The following is a 20041-nucleotide window of genomic DNA, read 5'->3' as shown; positions in this document are numbered from 1 at the left end:
TAATTTTGAACAAATTTCCCTCTGGAATTGTTTGAAATTTTCCCTTAATTCGCTCACCTTATGAGGATTAAGCTTTCAGGAAGCGTAAAACGCTATTTGGGAATTATTTTTCAACTAACAATACTTTTTTTTTAACTTCGGAAAAAAACTTTTATGGAGTTCCTCGTCTTGTCTCATATCGACCATCTTTTTGCCAGGATAATAATAAAAAAAATCGCGTAAGTCTAATTTCGTTCATTAGCTGCACTGAACAAAAATGTTTTCAGACCCATTGAAGACCATTGAAGCGACTAATGGTATCCTATGAAGTTTTTTGAACGTCCTAACTTTCAGTGTTCAGGTAGATTAACTTATTGACCGGGCATTGTTCAAATTACCATATTGGCATGGCAACCCCATCTTTGTTTCCTGCATGTCAAATTACAAGAATCAAAGATGGCGTGATGCGTGCCGGAAAGCAAGGATGCTGAAAAAATTAAAGCCTGTATAGAACTGGCCGTAGTTAGATGTTTTCGCCGCTTGCCCGCGGTAAAGCTAGTTGGGATGGTGGAGTCGAGTGCGAAGAGTATTTGGATGAAAAGGTGAGAAGCAAATTGCTCTTTTTCTTAAATCGATTTCAAGTTGTCAGCTTGCTTGTTAAATGACCGCGCGCGCGGGCAGAAACTTTCTATAAAGTTTAGCTCCGTACATATTAAATAACAAAACAATCCATCGTTTATCAGTTTACTGGCAGATCCGGCAAAATTTGAAATTCAGGACTTTTGGCTTTAGTTATCTTGGTGAATCGAAGATCTTTTGTTTTCTTCATCAATGAATTACAACACACAACACAGCGAACACACGCAAATACAAAGGACGAGAAAAGAAAGGGCTTTAAGTGAGTTCGGCCTTTTTGAAGCGTGCTTCATAATTATTGCAAAAGGCACTTCAAAGAGCCTACTTTTAGAAAACTGTCTTTCTTATATAAGTCTCCGTAATTTTGGGAAGATATTGGTTTCGCTCGGGTCAAGACACAGTACAGGGGGAAGACAATTCAGTTATAAACAATCTGACTACTTAATAATTAACTGGCTGACTGGTAGACTGAATTTAATATCACTTCGAATACAGGTTTTATTATAAAATTAAAGGAAGAAATAAAAATCAGGGTTGCAAGTATACTACATTTTGTGAAAGGTGAATGAATTTTAAAATTTGAACAGCAGCTGCATAATATACATATATATATACGTTCATGGGTTATTCCAAAGTATAAATGTCTTCTTTGACAAGTCTTTTAAGACACTATTTGTAATTATTAAGTATGTTTAAACAAGATGAGACGAAGTTTGCAAAATTAATGAAATGTCAGAGGAGTTACTGATAAAGAATCAAATTAGCCAGGACTTAATTACTCCTGGAGTGACAGCTTGTTTACCCCAAACAAACACCCAAGGTTGAGGTGTCGCACTATTTGATAGACCATATATTCATATTCTTGGTATTGAACTGGATATAGCTTGCAATGGAGGCAGCCTTGCCAAGGAAATTATATATTTAAAAAATGTTTGCATGTGAAAAGCTTCCCCCATTCAGGCCTCATGTACAATGCAACAAGTTCCAGTTCAATACGCAGAATATGAATACAGTTTGTTGGATGCATGCCCATTTCTTCATTTGCTTTGAGTACACATGGTCTCTGTTGTTCCAGAAAATATCCATCCAGGGAGGTAATCCCATTTTATTGTCATACTTCCTTTAAAAAATTTTGGCTTTTGAGCCACCCCACCTCATCTCCCTTGGAATTTCCACTGGCCTTCCCTAGGCAGGTATGGATATAGACACAGTCTTGAAGACTGTGTATTTAGCTACAGACTTATATATTCACTTTAAATCTAGTTATTCACTTAGAAAATGAGCTTTCAAGGTCCAAGATTCCAAGTCTTAATTTGCCTAATTTTTTTTTTTTAAACAGACTGACTATATTTTCGAAGGGACCATTTGGCACCCCTTGTGTTCAATTTCTTCCTTCTGGCCTCTGAAATAATTAGGCAGATTATAAGCATGACCGTATAAACATGATATTCCAGTCATTTTTCACAATTTTGCTGTCTGATGTTTCAGTACCACAGGGAGATTGTTTCCTTTAGGTTCGTTAACAATGTGAATTAATTTTATTTGGCATTTTGAAATCATTTAACAACTGCATTGCTAAGTGGAGATTGGGTGCCTGATCATGAGATGTCCAGCGACTTTGATTCCACTGGAGGTCAGCCAGCCCCTAGACCGAGTACCGCTACCAATTGGCTGGGAATTCCCTGCAACCCAACCATGAGCCCCCACGCTAGGCATTGAAGCACCTGTCACACTGACAAGCAGTGGAAAATAGGAAGGGAAGGGGGGGGGGGGGGGGGAACCAAGGCAACTGCACTAAAACAGTACAATCCTTATCCAGCTGACGAAGCTCCAAAATGTCTGTTACGATATGACTGGATATTATCCATGTGAGCATGCACCAATGACATCAAATGCTGACCACTTACTGCTCTTTATTGTAAACTTAGTTAAACTGCAAATATTTCTGCTGCAATAATTTCATATAAAGATCAGCCTTTATTCTCAAGAAGCCAGTTGTTGTCTTAATAATATTATTGTTTTATATATTTTGGTGTAAAGTAACTGGTTACCTGTGGGCCTAATAAATGCTCAAGGTTAGACTCATTTCAGTAATCCAGAGATGCCATTGCCTCTGAAGATCTGAAATCTGGAGATTTTTCTTCTGAGCACCCCCCCCCCCCCTTATTACCCTACCCTCCCCCCTGAACAAAATTTATGCACTTCCCCCCCTCCCCCAGTTGGCACAAAATTTACACAACACCAGAGCTTTTTTGTCCTGCTCTTTAATTGGTTGAATGTTTATCCAATCAGAAAGTTGTTTATATTGCAATGATGACAAAAGCGTATTTTCTTTGGTTTCCGTCAAAGTTTGTGGCAGATTGGGTTAAACAGGTATGCAAATGCAACCACGACACAATGTTTCTTTAATTTATAGAACATTTGAGTTGAAATACTAGCCTATGATACAAATAAGATGCCAAGTCGCTTTTATCCGGGAGGCTTAGTCACCCGTACGGGAGACCGGGAAATTCGTTCCGTATCCGGGAGACTCCCGGATAATCCGGGAGAATTGGCATGAGTGGTAATCTCCATTTTATGGAACAAATGGCTAGTGGCCATTTGCCCAGGAGATGATAGTAATGATCTCCATTTTTGGTTACTAGTTCCTGGTTAAACGTCTTAGTCAAGCTTATAGTTTTAAGTAGAGTGAGCCAAGAGATGGAAGATACTTAAGAAAACTCCCTTTTAAAATATAGTAGCATTAAAATTCACATTGAGACTGCTTCTAAAATGCTCTTTTTTCTTTACCAGTCTCCTATAGGAACTCTATTTCCTCAGTTATTCAATCCAACATTACCTCGTAACAAGTCAGCCAAATCAACTGGCAGTTTTGTTTTGGATGATGGACAGCTCTTTCTCCCAAGGACATTTGTCACTCGCAAAGGTGCTATTCTACTTTTTACCCCAAGCGATGACCTTTGTAACCATGGAAATGGGGAGAGCCACCACAAGAAGGAAAACGTGTATGAAGCAGGTCTCAAACTAAGAACTCTGGGGAATTTGACCAACTCTGTTCTTCAGTTTGGAAAGGAGGTGAACTTTCCGTACTAATAACTGTTATTTATTATTATTATTATTATTATTATTATTATTATTATTATAAACTGGATCACTGTATAATGCAATTCCAGGGATTTGATTGACTTAATTAGCAGCCATGAGCCATTATACTATGCCCAAAAAATAGTGGCCATTAAATTGTCTTCTGGTTGTTCTTGCTAAGTGAAATCAGCAAGATCTAGCAATATTTCTTGATTGTTTTTAATAAAACAATTATTCCACTCGTGCTTGTTGGATATGAGATGAGCCAACTCAGCAAATACATGCCTTTTTGGCTTAATCTATCATCTCATATCCAACGCGCGCTCGTGGAATAATAATATTTACACGGTATGCCCGCAGGGCATGACGTGTCTAGGTTTCGGTTGGGTATCTTTTTTTTCATCGGTGTCGCAAATGTGCACATTAATTTATGCATTAAACTCTGTCCTCCCCTAGTAAGGATATTTTGTTCTGATTGTCTTCAACAGAAGCGGCCCAATCAAAATCTATTTTTCAGGCACATATCACGAGAGAGGGGACCCACTCATCACTTCTGTGTGACGTCAAATCATCATTTGATTTATTCATTAAAACTAGATTAAATTCTTCCCTCTCCCAGAAGGGATCTATTGTTTTGATTGTCTTGAACAAAAGCGGCCCAATCAAACTCCATTATCTGTGCGTATATCACGAGGGAGGGGACCCACTCATCTCTACTTGTGTGATGTCAAAGCAAATCATCACTTGGAAAAGTTGTTTTCGTTCAATGGCGGCCACATGTCTGAATTTAAGACTCCGGATCTGCCGTTTTCAGAGAGAAAACCAACCTTTTTCAAGCAGTAAATTGAAATAATAACTTCTAGGTAGTACTCGACAGTTGAAACGGCGAAAATTGGGAGAGTTCACAGCAAAGAAAATCCGCTTTAAAAAAACAGATCGAATGATCAACGCGAAGGATTAGAGCTAGAGGAGGCCAGACCAGTTCAGCGGGGTCATGACGTTATTGCATAGTTATTTCTGGTATGATTCCTAGTAACACAACGATAAGTATCACGCAATATATCTGAATAAAACCATTCAGACAATTATTTCAATGGCCAAGGGAGGATATTTTTTAAATATCTGCGAAACATACAATGGGGAATAATTGGGGCTACATTAAGCATTCCGTGTAATGCCATTAGAGGGGCATCTTGTTCTAATTATTACATCATGCCAGTGAAGATCCCCATGGCATGACCAAACTAGCATGATACATCAATCACCAATCAGTGTTAAGTACCAAAATGATACAATAATATTATTTATAAGGCAGTTTACATTACCATACCCAAATCTCTTTCAATATTACCGGTATTATTATCCAAATTATTAAGATTTTCCTTGAGTCACTATTATAATAATCTGTTCACTTCTTTAATAATATAATTGACCATAGGTAACTAATCAGTCCTGACAATTTTGGATTGTCTGCATGGGACCAGCTTATACATCAATATTTATTGACCTTCCATGTTTAACATTACTGGAATGTTTCATTCGTTCATTCCTTGTGATGAATTTGGGGTAGTTACCTCCAAAAATAATTATTATTTATTGTGTAATATTACTATTTTAATACTTTTTTAATTAGCTCAGGTGCATCACTCTGTTTATTTATTTAAAACATCATGTACATTGAGTTAATTGTCATGATTTATAATAATTTTTTTTATTTATGATTTTGTTTAAGCTCCAGCAGAATTGAACTTAGTGACAGTAAATTTGAATAGACCATTTCCGAGTTGATTTGAACCTAATGATGAAAGCGAGGCTAAGTGCAAACTTTTTGTTATTAAAATTAGTTTTCATTCATGTGTAAACAAAACTAATTTTCGTATGAAAAGTTTTGCACTTAGCCTTGCTTTCATAGTGAGGTTCACAGCAACTTGGAAATAGCCTATTTAACTAAGATCTTGGAGGGTTGACATCTTGAAAGTCCTTAAAACTTTCCTAATGTCTTATTTTTCCAGGGTTGTCTTTCAATTCTGAAGTTTTTCACAATTTACATTTATTATAACTTTTGACTTTCTTACTTTACTTTAATGAAGAATGAGGAGGCGTGGGAAGGCATTCCAGATAACCCAAAGGAAACATCAGAAAGCCGGCTACAGAAAAGAGACAAAACATTGTTTTTAAGATTTCTTCACTACCTTGACTCAGAAAACTTGACAGCCGATAAACATGTTCAACCGGGAGCTGATCCTGAATACTACCTTGAGGAACTGAAAAAATCCAGGTAAATGAAGTTTATTGTCATCAGTTCCTTGCACACCTCATGTGGTGTTAATATAAGGCCACATGGGCGGGTCTTAATTGGAACCATCTTGCTGGTCCCAAGCTTAGATCAGCCGGAGGAAGGCTGGGCAGTATGATCTGTTCAGCTCTTCTAATCAGACAGTCTGGACAGGGCCGATTAATCACAAGTCAAATGTCAAAAGTTCTCTGTAGAAAAACCTGACAATCAGTATGATATACAGATTCAAGGTCCAAAGGATGATCCCTCAGTCCCTTGATCCACCTCTGTTCATCCTGTTTGTGCTAAGAAAGGCTGTGAATTAGCCTGCGTGGTAGGTATAATTAGGGAGGGTTTTTTTTTCTCCCTTTCCCCCTCCCTGATTATACCTGCTACACAGGCTAGCTGTGAATTTGCTGTGCTGGTGGTCTACTGCATGTATACACTTGATTAAAAAAAAGTTGTCCTGTGCAAAATGTGCATCATAAACGATGCAACCCAATAGAATTATGGTATGATCTACTTTACCACGGCATACTTCGTGTTTTTCCTCTCTGTACGCGAGAAATATGGAAATTTTAAGTCCTAAAACCGCCCGTGGTCTATTTACTTTCTAACAAGGAGAATGCAGATAAGGTAAAATACTTCCAAGAAAGCTGTTGGGTATAACAGTTCATGGTTTATCCCTTTAACCAGACAAGGTTTTTGTTTTTCAATCGAGTGCAAATTGTTTTGCTAACTTTCATTATAATCTTCGGCACGTTTTCAATTTTCAGTGGTCATAACTCGCACAGGAGGTTCAGATCGCACACCCCATTTTCTACCAAAACGTCATATTCAGGCAACACATATTTAAACTTCTTGGAGGATGATGAGGAGGTTACCGGTATAGTCGAAGACTATCTTAGGTGTGGCAGGCCGGGGTGGAGCCAAAATAAGGAGCATTTGGAACATGGTGTTGTTTCATCAGACCATATGCCAGATATCGGCACTACAGGGTAAGTTTAATATCCTTACAGCCAAATGAGTCTATGCCAGGGCTTGTAAAATGAAGCTCAAACTCGCGCGAGCTCTTCTCACTGCTGTTTTGTTTGGTTTGCAACGAAATGACTTTTTTCAATTTGCTATGCAAAGCTTGTATCTCTTTGCAAGTCCGTTAACCGAACTACCCATTACAAGTTTGTGTGATAAAAAAAAAAAAAAAAAACAGGAGAGACCAACCTCATTTAATGAAAAAGTAGCTTTCGGCTTCTTGAAATTCCCGCCTAAGTAACTAGATTAAAGATTTCTAATCAAACCATTCTTTGGGTTTTTTTCATTCACAGGCATGAAGCTGCCGAGGACGTTTCTCGTTTTTCTTCTCCCAGATCTCCCAGAATAAATCGTACCTTATCTAGCACCTTTTCACCCTCCATGCCGAGCATGTCGTCATCTTTCCATGAGGCTGAAGACTCGATTTCAAGACCCAAAACGGCTCCCATCCCACCCACCCTGGAGTCTCCCAGAGCTAACCCCAGGATTACAAGTGCTAAGCCGCCTCCAGTTCCCAGAGGTCAGTCTAATAAGGAAAGGTTATTACTGACAACAGTTTCCTACCAAAAGTAAGGAGCAAAACTGAAAGAAAAAACTCACAACCGGTGCCGAACGCGAGAAAACCGCAGAAAAATTGTATAAGACACGATTTGACGATTTACTTTGACTGATTTAACTCCTGCTTGGTTGAAAGCCTTTCTTTCGTTTCTTTTCCCATGAAAATTTATTTAGGTTTCCATGCAACATGTCAGTTTTGGATCAAAACCGGGTTTAAATCGACGGAACTTTTCGACAGATGTGGAGAACGTTTCTGCGCTTGTATTAAGCATGGCACTGATTATGTCTTGTGCTGTTTATTGCACCTCCATTGAACGACGGAGTACAGTGAAGTGTGTGGCCCCTAAATCCACATTTTCGTCATGTGGTTTTCTACCACATTCTCGTTTTTCAAACGCGGAGTTCCAAGCTTTCAGTTGTATTTTGTGTGGTTTAAGGCAATCTCACCAACCGCTTTCTTAGGTTAGAATGGCGGGAACTGTTCCAGTGTTCTCTTGAATAGCTTTCATCAATGTCACTGACATTGTCATTTGTTTGCAGCTCTCGGTTCTACTCCAGGTCATTTGGATGAAATCGTAAATGCAGACGTCGGGTTCGGCAGATATCAGCGGCAAGGTCCTATTCCTTGGAGAAAGCTCAGTCGCAGTCCCTCTCCGTCGTTCCATCTGGGGTCCTCCAGGGTAGCCACCCCTGACTGCACCAAGCTGCAGCGCTTGGCCAGTCCAGATGGCAAGGTAAGTGGCCGTGGACATTAGTATCCTCCCCAGGCTTCTCTAAGAGCGCTTTACATTTGTCAGAACTGGCCGGCCAGTTCAATCATTTTGCAAACGGAATGCACCAATTTGAACGATAGTGCATATGCCACTTTTCTGAATTGCTTCAAATGGCGCACACTACTCTCAGAATGTGCCATTTTGAAGTATTCGAAGAATCAGTCCTTCAAATTGGTAGTGTGGCCGACCAGTTCCTACAAATGGAAAACACCCTAAGGCTCAATTTGTTTCATTGCATTTCAATTCAAACCTTCAACTTCACCTTCAACTTTATTAGGTGTTCGTATAAATTTACATGTACAATTTCTTGGCGCCGCAGGCAGCAAAGCTAATATAGGCGGTCCAGGATGACAAAAAGAAAGAATGACTTTAACTGCTAAGTAAGAAGGCAGACTGAGCTATAATATCAAAGACACAAGAACAAGGAAGGTTTTTGGGAGGATTAAAATAATGAAGAACTGGCAAAAATATGACAACAAATCATCGTAGTAACCGGCCGCAGCCAAAAAGCGAAGGTTAATTTACACGTACCGATTTATCGGCTCGATTAGTATTGTCCAATCACACGGGCCAATTTACTGACACGTTTCATTTTCACGGCCGATTTCTTTTTCTGTTGGTGTAGAGCGGGGTGAAACTCTTCCTGATTAAAAAATCTGTAGTATTGCCACAGATTTTTGAATATCAGGTCAATTTTCATCCGCTCGCTGATTTTCTCTGTCAAATTGAGCCAAATCGAGCCGATTAATCAGTCACGTAAATCAGGCTTAATAAACTTTGCTTTGGATGCCAGTAGACTAAGCCGAATACATTGTGTTCGTCGCGCCCGAAATGCGATGTGTAAAAGACATGGATAATAAAGTCTGTGGACCGAATCCGGAAAAGTACGTCCATGCCTTACTATCACAATAATGGTTTCTTTTCTGTTTATTAGAGCGAGGAATGGAACCGAACAGCACATGTTATTGAGGAAGAGGATGAAGCCTCGATTCCAGCTGACCATGGGGGTTCTGGAAAAGGTTCCCGACGTCCATCAAGTGCAGGATCTCTTCAGAGTGGAAAGGAGGAGAAAATGAGGTTAAAACGGAGAGCTTCAAGCGCTGGTAAGAGAACTCCAGCCAAACCCTCCAACTCGATCAAGTTTGCTTTAGCAATTTCGAATTTTTGGATTTAGTTGTGATCCGTTTTGTTTGGCAATATGTCAAACGTATCACACTTGTTTCCTTAACAAAAAGTTTTAATTTTATTGACTTTAATCATTCTTCAGTGATTTTGAGTATAGCATCCCGGAGATTCATTTGTGACTTACGTGACCTGCTAATTTCTTTTTAAGGGACAGCCAATAGAAAGTCTCGTTCCAGTGCCCACTCCAGTCGCAGTGCGAGTGTTTCCAGTGTATCGAATCTAAACAACAGGACTCTCTCTGCATTTTCACGTGATCAAGAACATTTTGCTCGTTCACCGGCGTTGGACGACTCAGAGCGCGATGAAAATTCACCAACATGGCCGGGAATGCGGGATGAACTTTCAAGGTTACAAGACGACTCGGCTGAGGATGTTGACCAAAATTCAACATGGCAATTATCAAGAGACATTGCATCTCCATCACGTGAAAGTGTCAGTTATCCATCACGTGATAGTCCCATTAAAAGCACGTCTCCACCTGCCAGGAGTCCTTCGGTCACTTCCCGTGTGGCTTCGCCATCCACTCGCTCGCCTTCGGTGCAGTCTCGTCGTGAGAAAGAAGCCAAATCTCGCGGCTCGTCAGCTGCATCGTTTGACGCAAATCAACAGTGGGAAGAAGCAGTAAAAGCGATTGATGGAAATGAAGGGCGAAAATCGTCTTCTTCTTCGCGCGAAAGAACTGTTGAGAGCCGCCAGAGTGATCGTAATCCGGAGGAAAACGACACAAGGACGTCCAGTGCAAAGTCCATGAATGGAGGCGCAGAAACAAAGGCGACTCTTGGAAGTGAGGCGGACTTGAACCAAGTTTCCGAGGTGGTTGTTCGATCCCAGTCGGTGCTCGAAGGTGTATATGAAGATATGCTTGCTGAAGAAGAGACTGCTGACCAGGAATGGCCTGGAGTGATGGAGGGCGCGGAAGTATCCAAGCAAGAAGACGTGAATGAAAGCGATGACAATGATAGCATTACAAAAGGTATGTTCGGTCCAGGACGAGTCAAGGGAGATTTTTCTTTAACCACTCCTGAACGTAAGAAAAAGGTTTACAGTATAATTGCTTAAATTAGACAACTTGGAAGAAGATTGTCTTCGTCTGTGAAAGCGGCAATTCTGTCGGGAAGCCTGCCAAAACTTTTAATGCTTACTGTTGATCCTAAATGGTGAGCGTTTTCAGAAGGTTTTGGTGTGGTGCTCACACGAACTTGCGATAAAACTTTGCCTATAAGGAGGCAATCTTTTTGTACAATTCTGGCTCTTTTTATTCCGGTTCAGTTCCCAAAAGAAATTAATTCCACCTATTCCTATTAACCTAAAACCTTTCTAAAAGAACGCAATTTCACCTAAAACCTTTCCCAAAGAACGTAGTTTCGCTTATTCCTATTAACCAAAAAACATTTCCAAAAAACACAGTTCCTCTTATTCTGAGTAAACTGTATTTGTTGTAAATAAAAAAGAGTTAACTGTTTTCAGTATATTCTGTTATCACTGGCAGAATGAACGGAATACTATTCTGTTCATTCCGAAACTGATAATCGATCCTAAAAGAAAATGTATTCCGTGCATTCCTATTCCGAAATAGGAGTCCCAAATTAAAACGAACGCGTCGTAAGATTCTCGCAACAGCAAATCTTTTGACAGCTCCAAATATACATCTGCACACTTAGAGACAAGTTGCGCCACGTTCGCCAAACACCACTGATATAAATTATCACGTCTGTTATAAAAAACAACCAAAAAATAACCTAAAACGTACAGTTACTGGATAGATCGTTCTTGAACAAGCCATCTGTGCCTTAAACGTTGACTGTTGGGGGGTAAAAAATTTTATTCTTTCGTTCTCCTTTCATTTAGAGCTGGCAATGTCGTCCCCTGAGGTTCCCCCTGAAGTGGAATTGGCTTCTATACCATCCGTGAACGTAAAAGAAAGCTCGGACCTAGATTCTATAGAGCCAGGTACGTAATGGAGAAGATGCGTAATACGTGGACTTCCTCAGTTGAAGTCAACGCGGAAGTGATGCCAAAACATCGAAATTTTCGCTTTTTAAATTCTCTTCTTATAATGTTCAACTTGCCTCAAAATACACATTTGAATATGGCACAGAAAAATTATGTAGTATCCAGAGTAGTTTGGGGGAAAAAGAACGGGTTACAAATGTACGGGACGGAAATGGATTGCAGTAGATCAAACTTGATTTGGGAGCAGGTGGTGTGGAAACCATTTAATGGAACTTTAAGTATTTTAACCGTTGTTATGTTTTTTTATAGTTTTTTTTAAAGAACACTTTATTGAGTACTTCAGAACAGTACATTTCATTAGTTATATTACTATATGATACTACATTGCAAAACAAAAAAGAAGCATACTTAACTATAGTTACCTACACAACAAACTAGCTGCACAACTTGCAATACATCTAACACCGGTACTAACTAATAGTTAGTTTATAGTTGATATTTTTCTGTTTTCATCCTTTTGGCGATTTTCCCTTCATAATTAAAGACACTAATAAGTAAAAACAAGATTAAATCACACTTTTGGTACAGCGTTGCCCCTTTGTCGCAAAATTGTCTGTACCATTAAATTCGTTTAACTAACATCAAAAGAAACTTAAACGAGGCAGTTAGCCGAGGTAACAAGCAACACATGTTACGGCTAAACACCCCCTGCCGGGGTCTTGAATTTACAGGGGATCTTGATTTAGTCTACGCAGCAGTTGTTTTTCAAGACAGCACGAGAAGCGAACCGGATAGCCCCCGGGGGAAAAAACTAAACGATTGCTAAGAAGGCTTAAATCTTGACTGTTTTGACTCACAAAACAGCAATTTTGTTACGGGTTTGAAGATTAATGCACCATGTGGCTCAAAACGTAATGACAGCTCTGATAGGCGTTCAACTTTTACAGGAACTCCTCCTGAACACGACGAGAAGCAACAGGAAACACCAGTTATAGAGGTGCACGAAGAAGAGGCTGTGACGTCAGTACCTTTCTCAGAACTGCATGAAAACGAGGCTTCCTCGTTGGTAACCGTTTCTGGAGAGGCGGACACAACAGAATTTTCAGTTATAAAAGGTGACACGCCGACAACAGAACTAACAGTAACAGCCGATGGAAGTGTCCAGGATTCCGAGCTTTCAGCGCCAGTGCCGATGAGTCGTCCTGTCGATGTTCAAGGTAGCTTTCTGTTTTTTTTTTTTGTTTTTTTTTTTTTCAGTTTTGGAGTAAGCGTTCATAGTTCACAAAAACCTAAAGAAGAGTAGGAAAAAGAGAGAAGCGAAATTTTTGTTCAAGCCTCACCGTATCCAAATAGAGCGGTTTTTTTTTTGCTATCTAGATAAAATCAACAGAGAGAACATTGGTATTATTTTGAATAATAAAAGATTGAATTGAAAACAACCATCCACTTGTCGACAAAGGTCGGTAAAAATTGCTTCTAGCAGCGGCAGTTAGCATTGAATGATCACAAGCTATTGAAATTTGAGTGTGAGAGTAGTTTGAAAATAATGATTTTTATGCCGTTTCTTTGAAGATGTGAAGCAAATGATTTTTCCTTGAGATTGACTGGTGTCAGTGTCTAATGCAAATTTTAAAAGAAAGAACAATATTTAAATCATTATCTGTAAACTCTGGTGATTTGTTGTACTCTCCGATAATGTACAGAAGATACTAAGGAAAACACCGATTTCTTTCTTTTTTTTTTTTTATGTTTTCATTTTATAAGCTAGTTACTGAACATTACAAACGGTAAATGATTTTCCGGCGTTGAGCGATGGCATTATTTTAATTTCTTCTGTTTTTCACCCTTATCAATTACTTCACAGCTACAACAGGCTGGACAGACACGTTTTGATAATGGCTCTTATCTGTCTATCTAGCTTTTGTTAGCAAAAAACAAGACTTGAAAATAATTATTCTTGTCATCGAACAGTGGAAATGTCATCCAACGGATTACTTCAGCTGAATATATTTCCGGAAGGCCGTAATCACCTTGAAAAATTTGGATTTAATGGTAACGATAAAACTAAAGTTTTCTTCGTCAAACTGTCGCCTGACTCGTAACACTGGAAAACTCAAATCCTGTTTTTTTTTTGGGGGGGGGGGGAGGGGGGGGTGGGGGAGGATGAGGCAAATACATCGTTTAAACCAACAACAACTTGAAAATCGCGAGAATAAAATCCGTTTCCTTAAACTTTCTGCGACTTAAAATTTCAGCTAAAACATCCCAACAGATTATACCGTATTAGCTGACCGACAAATGTGTCTTAACGACCATAAACGATCTGAGGACACAGGAGACAACATGTAAAGTATTTTGGTCGATTGTTATCGTTGGGTGGTTCTGGTAATTTAGCCTTAATGATTTCTTTTAATGGCTCGAGAGAATTAACTGTATTTGTTATCTTTTGAGGGATCTCCGGTTGAGGTTGAAATGATTTTCTTTTATAAAACACCGTAGAAAGTGTATGGAACATGTATACGCACTGCAGATTAAAGCTTATGTAGAAGAAAAGATTCCCACAGTTATCTACGCAACCAGACTGTTGTTAAAAAACCTGAAAAAATTCAGGCTTGAACGGAATTTGAACCCGAATTTGTGGTTCAAATCTCGTTCAAGTATGAGATTTTTTCGTAACAGTTTGGCTGCGTAGAAAACTGCGAGAATCGTTTCGTCTCTATAACTGAAGAAAGTGTTGGTCATCGCACTCAATTGTAGTGACCACTTGGAACGGAATAACCTGCAAAGGCGTTTCTTTGGGATTTTTACACTAGTTCACTAACAGCCATTTATCTTTTTCCTTTATTCTTCAGAATCTGAAAGCTCTCTGATTGTATCAGAAAAGCTCACAGAGGTTCCTCGTGCCAATTCTCCCGCGCCGATTAAAGCTGATCAAATACTTCACAAAGAACTGTTGGCGGAAACAGGATTGGAAATCGAAGGAAAGGTAAGATTTTAACAGCAATTTTCGATAAAATTTCTGCGAAGCTAATGTCTTCCTATCTTTTGTTTGATTGTTTTTGTGGTTTTAAGTTTCCAGACTCCCTAAAGGCCAAGTAATACGGGCAACAGACAATCGCAACTTGCAATGCAGCATTGTTGCGCGACAAGTTGAAAGAAAATGTCACCCGTATTACTTGGCCTTAATTAGGGAACTAGATGTAATTTCTGTTCACGCTACAGTGGATTTCGCGAACAGAATATGGGAGACCTTAGTTAGTTGATCAAGTTTAAAGTGAAAAAGGTTATTTTTCGAAAAATACAATGCAAATCAGGGAAATGTGTCGCGTGTTCAGCTACATTTATTTTGCTTTAGTTTACTTTAAATAATTACTGTGCTTCTTTGGGCAATACTACGACGTTTCACCACGTTACTTACACAGTTGAATCTCGCTCCAAAGAAATCAAAAAGGAACGAAACGAAAAGAATATTTATGGGACAAAAATTGAAACTGAACACATTAACTGGAATATTTAAAAAAAAATCATACCTGTTTGTTTTTTTAGCGGAAACTGTGTCTACAAACTGACAAAAATAACCGCTTACCTGACTACTCGGCGACAAAAATTGAAACTGAACACGTAAACTGAATATATTTGAGGTGAAAATAATACCTGTTTGTTTTTTAGCGGAAACTGTATCCACAAACTAAATGAAATGAATGCTTGTAATAGTATTACAATATTGCAGTCATTTTTGACTAGGAAACATGAAGTAAACAGAAAACTCTTTAAGGGGAATTGCTGTCTTTCTTCGCTCTTTGAAACCAGACTTGTTTATATTCATGGAGAAATTGTCACCGCAGATAATCGACGTTAATTGACAGCTTTTTCTCTTGCTTTAATCCATTTTTATTTTTAACAGGTGGACAATCGGCGACCGCCCTCACCTTATAAAGAAACAATTGATATAGAGAAGTCGCGTCCCTCGTCTCCGGTAACAGAAGAACAACGAAATATGCCAGTGAGTGTCGGTGAGGCCGTGAGAACTTACCTGGAGACTGGAAAAGAGCCTCAAGTTCGTGAGAGATCTGCACGAAGCAGGCGTGCGTCAGAGACTGGTAACGAGGAGACAGAAAATGCAACGAAGGCAGCGGAGAATACGAGTGCCCCAAATATGGAAGCGAAACAGCCAGTGATAAGTTCTAAACCAGAAGTTGCTAAAACTACTGTAAATAGACAGACTAAACCACACGTGTCAAGTCTGAGCGAAAAGCCCAAGGGTAAGAGTAAAGTGGAATCGAAACCGGATTTACCAGAATTGAGCGTAGTGAAAAACGACGACAAAAGCAAAGAAGTGAAAGAACCAACAGATGAAGAAAGAGAGGCCCGCCGCCAAATGGTCAGCAGTTTGCTTTCCAAACGAGATGGGCCCAAAGGTGGCAAGCTGGAGCTCGAAGGGATTGGTAAAGAGGGCGAAGAAGACGAGCCTGCGTCAGAGAGCCCGGTAATTAGGACAACTCCAACGGTTGCTGAGAAAACGAAGAACGACTTGTCAGACCTAGCGGCGATGGTGGCGAAGAACAAAACTCCTAGTAAACCTAAAGAAAAGGTAAGTGTACAATATATTACGGTGAAGGTTTTGATTAAACCGTCGAAATTGCGTTTCATACGCCGTAGATTTGCGTTGAATCGCCACTTGATTATATTAATTAGTCTCTCTCCTGGCTCAATTTGAGTGAACTTTGTCTCATTTGGAGCTTAGCCATGTTCAGCTCAAATAGTTACAAGTTCGTTCAAAGTGAAGACACAGGGAGTGGAAAAACAGCCCAGAACTCGAGTTAACCGTTCTTTTCACGGTTACGTTGATACCATCGATGTGGGAGGCCTTTTAGCCAATAATAGTGTACTTAAGTGTACTACAATATGCTGTTTAGAAAACGAGTTCATGCCCATGATAATTGTGTAGTGTTATGCTCTTACACCTTGTCTTAATTAGGAACGGACACCCGACATGTTGAGTTGTAAACTCATGCACATTGCGGACTTTTTGTCTGCAAATCAATGAGCATTCATCTGTCGAGGGTATATGAACTCAATTACCCCTGCACGTGGACGCTAGTCCCAACGTGCCCATGCCACTCTTAATTTTTTTTCTCTTAATGAATGCTTGAGTATTCATTTTGATTTAATTTTAAGGTCTTAATCCAGGGGCGGTGCCTCGCATGGGACGTTCGTCCCGTTGCACCTACCCCTTATGGGTCTTGCTTCTTTCTTTTTAATTTATGTTATATATTGTAAGATGAGCTGGCCCGTTTGGCTGTTACGTTGAGCACTCGAATAGTAGTCGCCAGTTTATTTGTAGTACGTGTTTTTGGCGACATTAACAAGTTTAATTCTTTTGTTGTGATCACAGAAAGCCGAATCAAAAAAGAAATCAGGAAAACCATCGAAATCTCCAAAGAAGAAAAGCGAGATTGCCATTGATCCAAATAACATTGACTTCGATGCATTCAACACACCTGAAATGCTGGAAGGAATGGACGACGAACTACGTCAGTTTATCCAGGAGCAGAGTAAGAGTGATATCACTTCCGCTACTACCAATCAGTCCACTGACGCTGCTGTAGTTCATGAAGAAGTGAAAAGGAAGGAGTCTGTCCAGATCTTAGAAGTTCCACAGGTAGCGCAAGAGGTTCCTCCGGAGAAGCGGGACGCACATGCGCCGTCAAAGCCAAAGAAACTGTCAAAGAAGGAGCTGGCTAAGATGAGAGCGGATCATCGTAAAGAGGAGAGAAAGAGAAAGGAAGAAGAGAAGAGGATGAAAGAGGAGGAGTTGAGACTGTTGAAGGAGCGCGAAGAAGAAGCGGTGAGAGCCAAGGCAGAAGCGGAGGAAAAGCAAAAGAACATTGAAGAAGAAAAGTTGAAAAGATTGGCGGAAGAAGAAGAGGCTAAACAGCAGGAACAGGAAGCTCTAGAGAAACTCAAGGATGCCAAGAAGAGAGCGCGTGAAGAGCGAGAGAACAGGAGAGCGGCAGAAGCCGAAAGAAGAAGACTAGAAGTTCAGAAGAAACGCGAGGAAAAAAAGAAACGGGAAGAAGAATTAAGAGAGCGAGAGAAAGAGCTTGAGCAACAGCGAATGAATCGCGAAAAAAGAATGGCAGAAATTGAAGAAGCTAGGCGGCGGAAGGACGAGTTGGAGCGCTTAGAAGACGAGCAAAGGCGCGAAGAAGAAAAGCTTTTGGCGCTACAACAGGAGGAAGAAGAGCGACGACTTGAGGAGGAGAAAATACGTGAAGCAGAGGAAGAATTACGGAGGATACAAGAAGAACGCGAGTACCGTGAGCAGATGAGAAGGATAGCTGAAATGCAGGAGGCCAAGCTGCGACATGAAGAGGAAGAAAGATTGAGGAGAGAAGAAGAGGAACATCAAAGAATGGATGAAGAAAGGCGTAAACGCGAGGAAGAGGAGCAGAAGCGAATGCGCGAGGAACAGAAAAGGATTGAAATGGCGCGAAGATTAGAGGCCTTGGCGCGCATGCGCTCCGCTGAAGCCGCTGCGCGAAGGAAGGCGTTGCTCTTAAAGCGAAGGGAACATAATGTGGAAAGAATGCAGAACTTGAAGCATACTCGTTGTGGACAGCATATCACTCGAGCATTCGTGTTCACATACTATACTCACATACCGAGAAAGGTGTGGGAAGTACCGATTGGGTTTAGTAAGAAAAAGAAGGGCTTTGGGTCAATAAGGAAGAAACCGACTCCACCTAAACCACCGTAGGTGTTAATTTTAGTTGAAAAACAACGAACACCTGTGGTTTTCGGTTTGATTTTTATTTCATTTTTCCTTCTCTGTGCCCTAGAGTATGGTTATTTGTGAACTGAAATGAACATGAGACAAAGAAAAAATAGAAGCAAATTTTCACTACCGCAGATAGACACAAGGGATATGAACCGATGGTATTCAAAATGGCGGACGGCAGCGAAAACTCTGGGACCCGTTGCAAGTATTTTGTCACGTGACACCCACTTGCTTTTCGTCGTCCGTACACTTTTACGGGATCAAATATGGTGACTATCCGACAGCAATATTTGAACTCGGAAAAGGTGCAGTGAAGGCCTTCTATCAAGTGTGTCACGTAACAAAATATTTTACAGCCCAGGGTCCTCTCCGCCTCCGCCATTTTGAATATCGCGAACACCCTGGGGCAGGTTTTTTGAGAAATTCCTCAAATGCTTGTTTTATTTTCTTGTGACTTTTCTTAAGTCCAGCTTAGCATTCCTAATTTCGGTCGTTATACAAAGCATGCGACTCAGACAAAGGGTGTGTAAAATCTATGAACTAATTCGCTAGGAACTAAGAAATTGTTCAGTGTAGTGTTCTTGCAGCGCTAGTGAAGCTGGCTTGGTAATTTAACTACAATAGCTTGATTAGGTTGAATCGGTAGTCCTAAGCTAAGTAAAGGCTACTGCTTCAAATGAAAACTTTTGAAATCCACCACGTTGGATGGTTGCCATCCTCAAACAAGTAGTTTCTTATGAGTAAAATCAGTGCTGTGCTGTGCTAAAACTTGTAGTTAAAAATGCCTCGTTCAACTTGATGAAATGGTTACATTTTTTTTCACAGAATCGATTTTCGAACCTTAATAGGATCTTTGTTGAGTCATCTCTTGAGTCAGTCAAACAAGTAGTTTCTTATGAGTAAAATCAGTGCTGTGCTGTGCTAAAACTTGTAGTTAAAAATGCCTCGTTCAACTTGACGAAATGGTTACATTTTTTTCACAGAATCGATTTTCGAACCTTAATAGGATCTTTGTTGAGTCATCTCTTGAGTCAGTCATTTATTCTAAGGATGCTAGTTTTCTCGGTTTTCGGATTGCTAGGTTAAAGAGAACAGATAGACTGTTTTTCAAGGATTAGTTTTTACAGAAGATTGTAGAACATACCGTTAATGATGTATAAAATATGATGTAGGTTTTTTTGTATCGTTTTCCATAAGAATAATTCAGCTTAATATTGCGAAAGTCAAGATAATTAGATAGAAAGTTTTTTTCAATTTTATAGTTGGGTAGGGGGGGGGGGGGGGTACGGATAGGAATTTAATTGTATTTAATTGTATAAAGAAAACGCCTCAGTTATTGTTAATTTCGTATTTACATGTATCATGTTTCTTCTTTACAATTGTGCTATTTAATTATCTCTTCCGTATTTGATGCCAAAGAAGTAAAGAATATATTTTTGACACATGTAAATTGAGTTCATTGAAGTAAAACTAAATTTTTAAAATAAAAATGAATAAATTGATTATTCTCTTGCTTCATTTAATTGGTAGTGTTCGTTCGTGGCAGAACTGTATAAGTGTCCTCGGTTAGGTAGATCCTGTGGCGTTTTGTTATTAGTAAAAATTTCCTGTTCGACCGGCTGAAATTAGAAGTGGAACGCGTGAATGATCTTCCGAGGTTCTCCGCCTCTTCCGTTTCGACTGGTCACATGAACGGAAATCGCTGTTCCTTGAACAAAATGTCCATTTTCATTTTGTAGGCAAAGAAACTCTTTGATCTACCAATATGAATCATCCTTTTCAATT

At 39.7% G+C, this 20041-nt stretch overlaps 1 protein-coding gene across 1 annotated transcript; it reads left to right on the top strand.

Annotated features, from left to right (window-relative positions):
• Positions 1-422: 422 nt before the first annotated feature.
• On the top strand, positions 423-19758 carry LOC146470014 (uncharacterized). The gene is made up of 13 exons (XM_085122084.1): positions 423-581; positions 3409-3690; positions 5790-5977; positions 6751-6972; positions 7300-7526; positions 8105-8298; positions 9272-9440; positions 9671-10495; positions 11371-11472; positions 12423-12692; positions 14328-14461; positions 15380-16066; positions 16871-19758. Exons 1-13 carry the CDS (start codon positions 507-509, stop codon positions 18233-18235), a joined length of 4740 nt encoding a protein of 1579 aa, XP_084978210.1. The 5' UTR covers positions 423-506; the 3' UTR covers positions 18236-19758.
• Positions 19759-20041: the final 283 nt, after the last annotated feature.

The sequence above is a fragment of the Pavona decussata genome, unplaced genomic scaffold (genome assembly GCF_977016875.1).
Source record: "Pavona decussata unplaced genomic scaffold, jaPavDecu1.1 SCAFFOLD_114, whole genome shotgun sequence".
NCBI classification, from domain to species: Eukaryota; Metazoa; Cnidaria; class Anthozoa; order Scleractinia; family Agariciidae; genus Pavona; species Pavona decussata.
This window is presented reverse-complemented; position numbering and strand designations above follow the sequence as displayed.

What these genes read in the sequence shown, in the direction of transcription:
- LOC146470014 (XM_085122084.1), top strand. Translation starts at nt 507, where the DNA reads ATGTTTTCGCCGCTTGCCCGCGGTAAAGCTAGTTGGGATGGTGGAGTC. An exon ending in CCTAGATTCTATAGAGCCAG is followed by an intron (nt 11,473 to 12,422) that starts GTACGTAATGGA and finishes CAACTTTTACAG; the next exon opens with GAACTCCTCCTGAACACGAC. An exon ending in GATTGGAAATCGAAGGAAAG is followed by an intron (nt 14,462 to 15,379) that starts GTAAGATTTTAA and finishes TATTTTTAACAG; the next exon opens with GTGGACAATCGGCGACCGCC.